The following is a 12943-nucleotide window of genomic DNA, read 5'->3' on the forward strand; positions in this document are numbered from 1 at the left end:
TCCAGAAAGGTTCAAAATCATCACCAATCGACTCGAGAGGTCAAAAAGAGAGCGTAAATCAAATTCCTATAATTTTTTATACTAATTTGATGAAATTTTGATCTTTTTTTTTCATGAGAAATGAGCCAAATTTAGATTTTTTAAAGGGGAAATATTTTTTGCACGACGAAAAAGGGCATCATCACGACAAGCATTTTTTCGTTCATAAAATATGAATGAACGACAAACAATGATGACGTTTCACGCCAGATGAAGCCCGACAAAAAAGTATTTTTGAACGACTACAGTTTAAAAACGAAATAAGTAGTATTCACGCCAAAATAATTTCATACACGACAGAACATTATCAGTTCGATTATGGTTGAATTAACGACTTTACAGTTATAATTTTGTACAAATTTTGACAAATAATCAACAGAGGGTTTCTTTCAAAAAAATTTCAGTGAAATTGTAACTCAGTAGAAGAGAACCAAACTGGCCTAAGCGAAGCGAGGACAAAAGCTTAGGGAAAAAATGAGAATTTTGAGGATAGATCGGTGATTTTGTAGGCAAATGAACGATAATTTAATACATCCTACTTTTGCGGGACCGGAGGGGTGCTTACTGTCACCCCTTTCGTCCCTGAGGTCAAAAGAGGAAGAGGGGTCGCCCATCAAAATCCACAAAACATTACTTCTATAAACAGCAATTTTTAACATACCAACTCGTTTTTTTGGTATCATTTCAATATTTTTTAATCGTTTATTTATGTCGGTAAAATATATCAGAGGGGTCGCCCAACGAAGTCAACGAAAACTTTACTTTTATAAACACTAAACAGAAATTTTTCTAATAGATACTTCGTTTCTTTGTGTATTTTTCAATCTAATTTTTATATTTTTCAAAAATTAATTTCTGTCGGTGAAATGCCTGTTTTTGATAGAAAAATTTTGTCGTGCATTGCCTTATATAGCAGTTGAAAGTAATAAAATGTCGTGAATTTTTTAATTCGTCGTTTGATACTTTATTTTGTCGTTGGAGTACCTTTTATGTCGGGGTAAGCTCTTTATTGTCGGGAATTTCCTATTTAGTTGTGGTAATGATTTTTCTGGCGTGAAAGTGCCTATGCTTGTCGTGCTGACGCCCTTTTTTGTCGTGGTATTAAATCGAACGATCCAAAAATGAATTTTAGCACTTGGAATTTTGACTGGTGACGAATTTTGGGGTCCCCTATATCGATTCCACTCCTCTGTGTCCAGGTCAAAAATTACTGTGCCGATTGGGATTATAAGGGTACGAACAGGAACCCAATTTTTACCCCTTATAGGTCACTCGGAGAGGCTAAAGATGTGGAATAAAACAAGAATATTTTGATGAGTAATTGTTGAATTTGTGCGATTTGAACCATAAAAATTGTAGAATTTCAGCAAAATTTGTGGAAATTCAAACCCTTTTAAATACGTACATTAAAATTATTTTCAAACAATCATCAGATCTTATGATTATGAAATTCCACTAAAATTTGGAAAAAAATTGACGAAAATTGCGTGAAAATGTCGTTGAAAAACCAATAAAAGTGGTATAAAAATGGGAAAATGTCATTATTTCCAGTAAAATTTCGTACAGTGTCGTTAAAACATGTTAAAATAATGTCAACATCAAAAAAAAAAAAAAAATTGAAACCATTAAAAATCACCAAAAACTAAACTTCAGCAAAATTTAGCAAAATTTTAAAAAAATGCAGAAAATGTGATTGAAACATGTTTTAAAAAACTTTGAACGTCTTAAAATCAATAATAATTCCGGAAAAATTTGGTGAAATTGGTAAAAATTGCGCAAAATATTGTTGAAACAATATTAGGTATATTACAAATGATATTAAAACACTTGTAAAGCTGTTTCAAATTCATTCAGATTTATTATAGAAAAATTACTCATGAAATTTTAGCCAAATTTGTTAAAGTTTACATTTTTAAAAACTTTAAAAAATCACAAAATTCGTTTAAAATCCAAAATCCTTGTAAAATTGCTCAAAATTGATTAAATTTCAGCAAAATTTTGGGCAAAAATTTCATAAAAAATTATGAAAACATGATATAAAAATAATAAAAAACATTTTAAATCATTAAAAATTAATAAAAAGTTGATGAAATTTTGGCAAAATTTTACGAAAAGAATGGAAACTGCATAAAACATAAAATGCCATGAGAACACTTAAAAGAGCATTACAGTAATTCAAAATTACCAAAAAAAAACGATAAAATTTCAGAAAAGTTTGTCAACATATTTACATATAGCTACCGAAAACATTAAAAACTTTTTTTTGAAATTTTTTAAAGCAAAATTTTGATACAATTATCAACAAGTTTTGATTTTTAGTTCTTTTACAATAATTTCAATTTGGTATATTGTAATAATATAAGTAAAAGTATCTAGTTGATGCAATTTTTGCTAAAATTTTCCGAATTTATTGTTTTTTTTTTTTTTTTACAACCAATTTTAAATGATATGTACATAGTAATAGATCCTTACTTTTTTCAATCATGTCTAACATGTTTTTTCATTCGAATGTTGTCAAATTTTGCTTGACTTTCATGCTTTTTTTTTTTGGTAATTTTGACCAAATTTTGCAAAAATTTCAAACATTTTTCGTTTTTAAAAATTATTGTGATGCTCTTACAGTATTTTTTGCACAATTTTTCACAAACATATTATTTTAATGGCATTTTATAGAATACCAATTCTCTAAATTTTATGCATACCTACCTAATAATATGTTTTTTTTTTTAATAATACCTGTTCAATATCCTGTCTATTTTCCTGATCTCGGTAAATTCTTAAAAATCCATTATTCGAGGTAGTACATATATAAACGAACAAATCAGTATATTTGTAATTTCCTCGAGCCAAAAACAGCACGATGAAATAGCTACGATAGGAAGAGAGGGGAGGGAATACCAAATATGAAAAACATTTTACCGATAGAATTACTCGGCACCATTTTTGAGTAAAAAGGAACTGTAAATTTCAAAATAAAACATTTCTCTTCCTCTTATGATGTTCGACATTACGCAAAGGTGTTTTATAATGACATTATTACGAACATAAGGTACTTATGAACAATAATTTGAAGAATTCTACATTAGCTTAAACATGTGTAATTATCATATTATTAATAATACACAGCTACACATATGTTGCGTAACATTTCAGACAGGTAGGTAAGTATGTAAAGATATGTGAACCAGTTAAATTAATGCGAAAATTGGACCATGGTCAGGTAGTCAGGTACTTGTGCAGATACGTTAAAGAGAATATACTCTACCTATCGATTATCATTTCATATTGTTGGGAAAAAAATGTGCAATTTTTTTTACAATAATTATCTGAAAGTAGTAAAAGACCTACCTACCTGCCTTGTTAACTTGCTTAAAAAAAAAAAAAAAAAAAAAAAACAGCATCGTAGACTTATAATGGTAGTCTATGTTACTGAATGATGAATTTCTTCAAACCGCAGTTTGCAACATCTTATACCTACTTTTAGTCTCACGCACAAAGAGAATAAAAATGTCATTTTTCTATAAGTAATCGTTTCAAAGAGTAGTTTATAGATTATCTAATGTAAATGAACCATGAAGTGTCACGTCAAGTGACAATTACACGCGAAATAAGAATACAACAAGGTAGGTCTAGGTATATATAGCTTAGGCATTTTGAAATCGAATCTTTTTAATAATCAGAGCTGAGCAGCGAAGTAATTTTTATTGTTGGAAATTTTAAATTTTTTTCAAAAGAATTCGTCATCGCATACCTTCGAGCAATACATCGCATTATACGAATGTTATAATATAAAATGATTTATTACAATAAGTTATCATTCATTTCGATCCTCCGACTTGACAATACTTTTAAGCGGGACGATGTCTGTTGTGTATCAAATGCAAGTGTATGTAATTTCCACGAGAGTCGAGAAGGGAATAGCTCATGAGATTTCAGAGATGATGAAGTTTATGAACAGGTTTGAGGTTCGAGACTTGGAGTTATTTCCTTTCGATAACGAGAGTACGTATACCTATATTACCTACACGAGGAGTTTTACTTAATTATGAATGAAATCGATATTTATTGGTTAATGAAACATCGAGTTAAAGTTTTATAATTAATGATCGAGCCTTACGCGGTTGAACCGTTATTCCTCGACGAATACCTGTCTATATTATTTGCATACGAAAGTGAAGAAGGTAATTATTTGATAATTAATTTAACATGTGTCGATATGTTCGATGAACAATGTCAATGAAAGATTATCATTGTTTGAAAAATCTTGTCTAGAAGAAGGGGACTCATCAAGATCAGAAGATCAGTTTCAATTTTCAGTTTTCATTTTCCCTTTGTCGGTAATTTTCACTTTTAGTTTTTATTTCTGATTTTCCAATATGTACTTATTTTACAAGATGCATTAGATAAAAAATTAAAAATCAATTTCGCAATTCAAAATTGAATTAAGTAAGCATCAGAGTCAAAAAAGATAAAGTGTCCAAATGGCTACCTATTTTTTTTTTTTTTTTTTATAAATTAAATGCAACCTAGAAAGCCTACATAGATTACACTTACTGGCATCAAAATCATATCAATGAAAAGTAGAGGGAATTTCTCATCTTTTGAACACATTTAATTTCAAAAAAGAAATTAAATTTGCAAAAAATTTTTTTTTTTTTAAATTGCCATTTTTGTCAAAAACATTTTTTTTTTTGAAAATTGCCATTTTTCTCCAAAAGTGATCATCTTAAAATTCAAAAATGACCACTTGAAAAATAAAGAACAAAATTTCATCAAATTGATCTAGAGGAAGCTGAAAGTTGGTAGGTATACACCATTTTGGACCCATCGAATCGATTAGAAACGGTTTCGAACCATTTTGAGCAGTTCTGGAGCCTCCAGAAAATTTTTAAATGTTCAAATTTCCATTAAATATTACCTAAGGAACTTGCAAAACTAAATATTATTTTATATCTGCCCTTATTTAAACATGCTGAGTCGACTTGAGGTTGTATCAGGCCATTCTGGAGCCACCAACGATATTTTGGAACTTCTAGATTTTCATAAAAAGCCACGAAAACTGTATAAATTACTTTGGCAGTTTTTGAGAGGCTCCAGAACGCCTGGAAAATTGTCCAAATTGATTCGGGAGGTCGACTTGAGGAAATAGCAAAAGTTTTCCGTAATTTTTTGCAGAAATTGACAATTTTGAATTTTTAAAATCGAAGACAACGCTTTCTGGAGCGATTTAAAATTTCTAAAAAAAATCCAAATTTTGCTGAAGGCTCCAGATCGGTTGCAAAATGGTGCCAATCGATTCGGAAGGTCAACTTTAAGAGGTAGCAAAAGTTTTGAGTAATTTTTTGCAAAGATTGACGATTTTGAATTTTTTTTTAATCTGAAATTTTTCAACTTATAAAAAAATACACTTTTCAAACTCATTTCAGATTTTTGATATCATACCGCCTTAATACATTTAGAATGTCGACCTTATGATAGGATTACATTTTTAGCTGTCAAAGTTGGTAAAAACGCCATTCTAGAGCATTTTGAAAGTGCTGGAGAAAAGCTTACTTTTGCTGGAGGCTCCAGGTCGGCTGGAAAATGGTGTCAATCAATTTAGGGAGTTGATTTTAGGAGGTAAACGAAGTTTTGAGTATTTTTTTGCAAAAATTGACGATTTTGTTTTTTTTTAATTTGAGTTTTCCAAAAAAAAAAAAAAAACTTGAAAAATTACACTTTTCTATTCGTTATCTCGGATTTGCAATTCACCGGCTGTAATCTATTCGGAATGTCGAACTTATGATATGATTACATTTTCAGCTACGGAAGTTGATTACAACGTCTTCTGGAGTGATTTGAAATTGCTGGAGAAAAGCCAACTTTTTCTAGAAGCTCCAGATCAGCTGAAAAATCATGCCAATTGATTTGGGGGGGGGGGTTCGACTTTAGTATACGAACCAAGTTTCAGATTCGGATATTTCCAGCATTTTCAAAAATTCGCCTGAAATCGAAAAATCAACTTCATAATCTGAAAATTTGATTCCACGTCTGAATGACATGCTCTTCCAATGAGCCAAATTTCAGCTCGATCGGAGTTGACCAGTTGTAAAAGTTCCCCCATAAAAATAAAAACGTAAAAAAAAAACATGGGAAAGCATCAGCTTCAGTCCCTCATTATAAATTTTTCGCCCACATTTCAACCAAACATAAAATAAAAAATTGCAGCACTTAGCCATTCAACAACGAAAATTGTAATTATACCAGCATCAGCCCACCAGGCGAGTAGTTTAAAAACTTGAGAAAATACAACGTATTAATTCGGCGTATCGACGGTTAAATTGTTCAGCTGTTTATGATCGTCGATAGGTAAGTATACCTATAATCATCTCTACAGCTTGCCAATAAAGTATGGTATCTTCTTCATTCGCGCAGAAAATTGACCCGAACCATCGAAATTAGATTATTTACAAACATTTCATCTAAAAGTCGACCGAACAGAAGAAAGATTCAATAAGATGATGAGTTCACTAATGAGATGAGGCAAAGTAAACCTCATCTTGTTTGAGATGCGGTTTTTATAATAATGATCATTTACAAGATCATTGGTATTCGATGATTATAGAATCATCGTCGCGTTGTTTGATTGAAAATCTTCAATTAGGTATAGGTAAACAGTAGAAATGAAAATGGAATGACTTCTTCAACTAACGCTAATTACTTATGTATCTATAGGAAATGAGGTCTTTAGTGCCTTTCTATAGTCTTGACAGCGAATATGGATGTAGCCCATCTAATTTGATAATTACTAGATTGGTTCGTAAATCATCGTAATTATATTTTTAAGGGCAATAGGGTAGTTGTGCATGTAGTTGGAAATTAGTTGGGTATTTTAAATCAAAAAGTGTTCAATTTTCGTTTTTTTTTTTTTTTTTTTTTTTTTAATTTTGAATGAGAATTGTAGGAGAACCAAAACAATTCTATCTCACTTAATAAACCCATTTTCAAAGTACAAACATAAATATCCACGCCGAAGGAAGCTCATTCACCTACGTGAGCTTTATAAAATAGGCAATGATGAATTTTTCATCGTCTGCAATAATTAAATAGGTAAGCAACATCCACTTTGAATTACAAACTTAGTACCTATTTCTACTTGATACGCCCTCAACAACCCATTGATCAAAACCCATCTCCAACTACCAATTAATTACACCTCGAATATCACAAATCTAGTATCAATAACTCACCTGCTCAACAATACATCTTGCCAATGCTATTAAAATCAATCAATCTTCATGGTTTTCCTTCAAATCGAAGATCAAAAAAAGGGCACATACACAACCGTAGCACCCAAACAAACGAACTTAACGTATCGAAATCACATTTCCAAAAAACGTAAGTCAAAACAAATTAGTTGACTCTAATTACACCGAAAAAAAAATAAAGAACCGGCATTCTTGAAACCACATTCTTAAAACAACTCGCCAGAACCGTTAAGTAAACAATGTCCGATAACTTAGTTCGAAGAAACGTCCATCGCCGTATTCGTGGTTTGTTGAACTGGTTCCACGTTATAGACATGGAAAACTCTTGTCATGCTCTGTACCGACATAGGAGTGGCCTTACCATCCATTCTTCCAGTTCCAGGTCTCTCGATGTTCTTCGTGGTACAGGTACGTGTTGATGAAACACACACAATCACAACCTGAGCACCGCGAACACTTCAAATTCGGCGTTTTTTTTCCTTCAAGTTTGCGGCTTTTGTAGAATTTATTACTCGAATTAATCAACGAGGAGTTTTATTGTAATTCAATCGTCGAATATTTAATTGATATAGGTTAAGGTTTTATTATGTTGTTTGATGATCCACTCGTATCATAAAGTCACGATTTCATTGTTTATTTACGTTCGCAGCATTTAACGCCAATCATTTCGTTTTCGATTTTATTCGAAATCGAATTCTTCGATTAGGCACAAAGAGAAAACAAACTTTAATAAATATGAAATGGAAATTTATTATGAAATTCCAGAATTTATAAATAACACCTTTATAAAAAAAAAGAACAATAGTAATGCAAATGAAACAACTTTTTTTTATAGGTTTTATCATAACACATGGTATAGGTATACAAACGCGTAATATGACTAACAACAAAAATAATAATAGAAAAAAAAAATAGTCGAACATTTATACAGAATACATAAGTACATTAAAAAATGTAATTACTGCGAATGAAAAAAAATTCAATACAAATTTCGGCGTGTCTATAAAATGACGAAATTTTATTTAGCTGTAAAATGAATCGAACACATGTCGTTTCTCGTAACACACATCGAAAACAGTATGCTGCGTTTCAGGATACTTACAATGTTTTTCTATCATTTAAAAATGGGTGAAATGCAGCGAAAAAAAAATAGGTATTCGAACAAGTACTTGTATAAGCAGAATAATGTAATATTTAAGATTTTCCAATAGCGTTGGAGATTATCCTACGCTATTGATAGGCACAGAATCGACGTAAAGTCTACCAAATACAGAACAAAAGAATACAACAGTCAAGCCAAGAAGAAACGAAGTTGAAGTGAATGTAAATAATGCGGCGAACTGAAATCTGCAATACCATGCTAATGATAATATGGCCACGATTATGAAACACAACAATTTACTCAAATTCCACTCCGGTGACGTTGTTTGTTCGTTATTCGCTGAGAACTGTTGAGACTGCTCTTGTGAATCGGAATTCGGAGGCGATTGCGATCTTTCGTTCTGAATTACACAGTGAACGACGCAGTTATCGAAGAATCCGTAGTTTTGGAGGGATAGATTATCGTCTCGTAAAGCTCGACCATTAAATATTAATCGGATCAACTTATTGGCGGTCAGTTCAGTCGGGAAGTTTCGTCTGTGAATTGAAAATACAGAGAAATTAATATGGTTCGAATGAAACGAAATTCATCAAAACGAGGTAGAATAATGTACAAGGTTACTAATCATCGTGGATATGAATAATCACTGAATAATGTATATTTCCTCATTCGCAGTTATATTCATATCGTACCAAAAAAAAAATAACAGGGGAAAGGTGATACCGAAAACTTACTTTTTGAAATCTAATAATCGTTCGTGCAATCTTCCATCTACTATACGTAAATCATCGTTCAAATATTTTAATCTAACTTTAATATTATTTGCTTCGGATTGATTATCTACGTTTTCGTCATCAGGACGTGAATTCCTAGCAGCTGCATTATCACTAGATGTACTCGTATTATGAGATCCGGCTTTGAAAAATGCCATACGTCTGCGTAAAACACTTTCTTCACCGCAAGGTCCGGAAACTGCTGCATCAGTTTGATCACCATTTTGAAAATTGGCGTTATCGTTCGATGTAGTTTGTTTTATGGTAACTGTAGATTGACTATTCGATGCTTCTACAGGTAAAGGATCTCCTACATGATCGCCTATTCGATGAAAATAATTTAGAGTGATTGAATAATTAAGAGTACGAGATTAGAGTATTGGGTTCACATACCTTCGGCGCCTTGATCGGTAATACTTTGTATCCTAGTTCCTTCATTGGTTACGTTAGTTCGTCGGTATCGTCTTTCTAACACGTAGACCGTCCTGAAGAAGGGCTCGTCTGCGTTTCGTACTCGTGTAGTTAGCCATAACAATAAACATATGAAAACTATACCCAATCCGATGAAGAAATGAACGACTTCGTCACCGATACCTTCGATCGTTGGCATAATTTGGCATTTGATGACCTGTACACAAAACTACATTTTAATCGTCGTACAATTCGGTCGTCGATGTAGCTCGTATGAGTCGTAATGATTAAACGATAACGACGAACGTCGAAACTTCGATAATAAATTGGTATAGTAAATTATGCAGAAAGTTGCATAATTTAAGGTGCGAAGATGAGTTACTTACTTTTTCACAGAACTGCCATTGGATGTAGGGTTATTGGTAACTGAATTATTCCAAAGTTCGAAGGTAGATGAAACCATACGGAAAATGTTTTCAGTAAAACATATTATTTGGACAGAAATACCCTGAAATTGAAGTTATAATACAAAATTTACGTAATAATATCACGCAAGATAAATTGTTTACTTTAAATTTATCTATTCGTGTTCATTTTTGATAGCAAAACTGGTGAATTTTTATGGACCACTAGATCTTATATTGTCAGCTCATAGGTGAATGTGGTGCAATTGAAGAATACTTAAGATACTTATATATTTTTATGAATTTTTTCGATCTTCAGAATGTCAATTTAAATTTAGATTTAGAATTTTATGAATTTTTTCATTTTTCATTTTTCAATCTCTAAACTCAAAAGTTAAAAGTTTCAAACTTGAAACTGAAGTCTTTTTTATTCGTTTTCGTTTTTTCGTTTTTTTTTTTTTAACCAATAGTAGGCCTATTACTTTACTTACTTCTATTTGAAGGTCGAACTCGATTAATGAGTTGACCTTGACTATTTGTTAATTTTCAATCTTCAAACAACAAAAACGAATAAAAAAAGACTGTGAGTTTGAAGGTATAAAAAATTCAAAAATTTTAAAATTTAAATTGACACGTATCAAGTAGGTATCAACAAATAAACCAGGGATGGAAAGCTAGCTAAAAGCTGAGGACGTTTGGGATTTTTGGAAGTTAAAAGCTCTAGTCTAAAGCTTCATTTATTCAGCTTTCTTTTAGCTTTTTTACAGAAATTAATCTGGTTCAGTGTTTGTTTGAGTTCTTTTTTGATTTTCACATTTTACTTCTCTCAAGTTTCATTTTTTCGTTGTGGTTGTGAGTTTCCATATTTTTCCATTCTATTCACCTCATTAAAAAAAATTGAAAAGCTAAAAGATGAAAGCTGTGGAAGTTTGGGATTTTTGAAAGCTATAAGCTAAAGCCAAAAGTTTCATTTATCATCTTTCAGCTTTTCATCCCTGAAATAAACAAATCAAGGAAATAGCAAGCAAGATAGGTACTCAATTTTTTTTTTAAATGAAAAAATAATTAAATGGTCTGCGGGTCTGTCTAAAAAAATAAAACGAAAAAAATTTTTCAAAGCTTGGAACTTTGAGGTTTGAAAAAAATCAGGAACAAAATAATTCTTGTACTTATGTACCTACTCAACAAAATGAACAAATACAATATTATGAGATTTTTGAAAGTTACAGGAAAACCCAAATGAAAAATTATCGAGCATTGGCCAGTGTGGTTCGAACGTAAATTCTTCAATTTATTTGAAAAAATGTGCTTAAACACCTTTTTTAGGAGTGCCTAAAGTGAGGGCACTAAAAAAAGGGTTCAAAATTACGAATATACAGGGAACTTAATTAAACTTTTTCATCAAGATAATTGAATATATACATCAACACGTTACGTTTGGCGCAAATCGTAGGTTTCTATGTAGTTTTCCAGGGGTTCCCAAAATTTTGAAATTGCAAAAAAATGGAAAACTGGATTTTTGAGTACCAGCTTAAAATTTTATTGAGCTCAAAATTTGGTAGGATGAAGGTCTTTCAGATACTAATAAACTGTAAAAAGCTTTTTAACGGGGTTCAAAGGGGTAGGTTCAAAATGGTGGTTCCAAAATTTTCCAAAAATCAACCCCCCCCCCCAATTTCTGCCCCCCGAGGGCCGAAAATAAGAAAATCACCTCGCATAACGTTTATCGAGTTTAAACAGATATTTTACGCTAAAAAAGTTTTTGAAAATAATACTCAGTGGTTCCTAAAATTCTTTTTGTAATCACAACTTTGGGAACTCCTGGAGCCCAAAAAGTGGTCATTTTGGGTTAACCAACCACCGGTTCGTAGTTTGGGTATTTATTACAATATTTTTAGAGTGGTCTAGTCGATAACTGTCAGCGGGTCAAAAAATGGCCTTATTGGGACTCCTCCTTTCTCTGGAAATTGAAAAATTTGAAAGTTGACTTATTGAAAATTTTTCACATAACCTCTCAAGGTCAATCGCCTGCATATATCATTATATCTGGATTCTCAAAGTTACTTACCTGCCTGTCCCTGCCTGACTGTCTGGACTCTTCAGGTCACTGACTTTCCTGTTTTGCTTCTCAAGGTCTTCTGTCTATCTGGTGTCAGTGGTCTCTTCAGGACATTGACCCATCTGTCCGATCCCTTAATGTAACTGACCAGCTCCGAATATCAATTATATTTTTAAATTTCATATTTCATTTCATGGCATTCATGCATAATTTGGAGGCCATGCGAATTGCAAACTCTAAAAATTGGTTTGAAATTTCATAATTTTGGAAGCCTTGCAAACTCCAAAGATTGAATTGATAATTGATTTTTCATAGTTTGGTGGTGGTGGCCATCAGGCCATCCATGACACTCCAAAAATTGATTCGCTTTTTCAAAGTTTGGAGGACGTACAAGCTTCGAAATTCGAAAATCAATTTGAAAGTTGAAATTTTGTAATTTGGAGGCCACACAAAGTTAACTTGATTGGCCTTGCACTTAGAGGAGGTTTCAACAATTTTTTGGGTAATTTTTGCTAAAGTTATGTTATCTGAATTTAGTTACTTTTTTGATTTTTATTAATTCATGTAAAAAAATTTCAAAATTGATCTTGCTTAGCTGGTTTTTTGAAATTTCAATTTCTCTTTGATTGAATTATTTGAACTTGAAGTAGTTGGTCAATTCTTGGTTTTTAATTTTTCAACAGTACATCCCCGAAATTTAGAGTTTGGAACTTTGGAACAATGAAAATCAAAAAAATGAAAATTCATCAAATTCAAAATATTCAAATTTCAATTTCAAAATGAAAAATCAAACAAAATTTCCATAATTTATTTTACAATGGCACCACATCCACGTGCAAGCTGACAAAATAAATTCTAATTCTTGAAAAAATCATGTTACAGATGCGAAATGACAAAAAATCGAAAAA

The 12943-nt window shown here is 31.7% G+C and overlaps 2 protein-coding genes across 3 annotated transcripts in view; both read right to left on the reverse strand.

Moving 5' to 3' along the window:
- LOC135838977 (protein artichoke) overlaps nt 1-7617 on the reverse strand; it is a 61054-nt gene extending 53437 nt beyond the window's left edge. Inside the window, exon 1 of the mRNA XM_065354815.1 lies at nt 7269-7617. The gene's annotated coding sequence lies outside the window, so the exon portion shown is untranslated. The remainder of the gene's footprint in view (nt 1-7268) is intronic.
- A 474-nt stretch (nt 7618-8091) lies between these two features.
- LOC135840199 (transmembrane and ubiquitin-like domain-containing protein 1) lies at nt 8092-10166 on the reverse strand. Of its 2 annotated transcripts, none has more exons than XM_065356599.1 (4): nt 9959-10166; nt 9555-9801; nt 9123-9483; nt 8092-8924 (listed from the first exon to the last, which is right to left on the reverse strand). In XM_065356599.1, the coding sequence occupies exons 2-4, from the start codon at nt 9769-9771 to the stop codon at nt 8507-8509; spliced, it is 996 nt and encodes a 331-aa protein (XP_065212671.1). In that variant the 5' UTR covers nt 9772-9801; nt 9959-10166; the 3' UTR covers nt 8092-8506. The 2 variants fall into 2 exon arrangements, with proteins under 2 accessions (XP_065212671.1, XP_065212670.1); XM_065356598.1 differs by having other exon boundaries at nt 9555-9789; nt 9959-10165.
- Between the last annotated feature and the right edge of the window lie 2777 nt (nt 10167-12943).

Source organism: Planococcus citri, chromosome 3 (assembly GCF_950023065.1).
Source record: "Planococcus citri chromosome 3, ihPlaCitr1.1, whole genome shotgun sequence".
In the NCBI taxonomy this organism is placed as follows: domain Eukaryota; kingdom Metazoa; phylum Arthropoda; class Insecta; order Hemiptera; family Pseudococcidae; genus Planococcus; species Planococcus citri.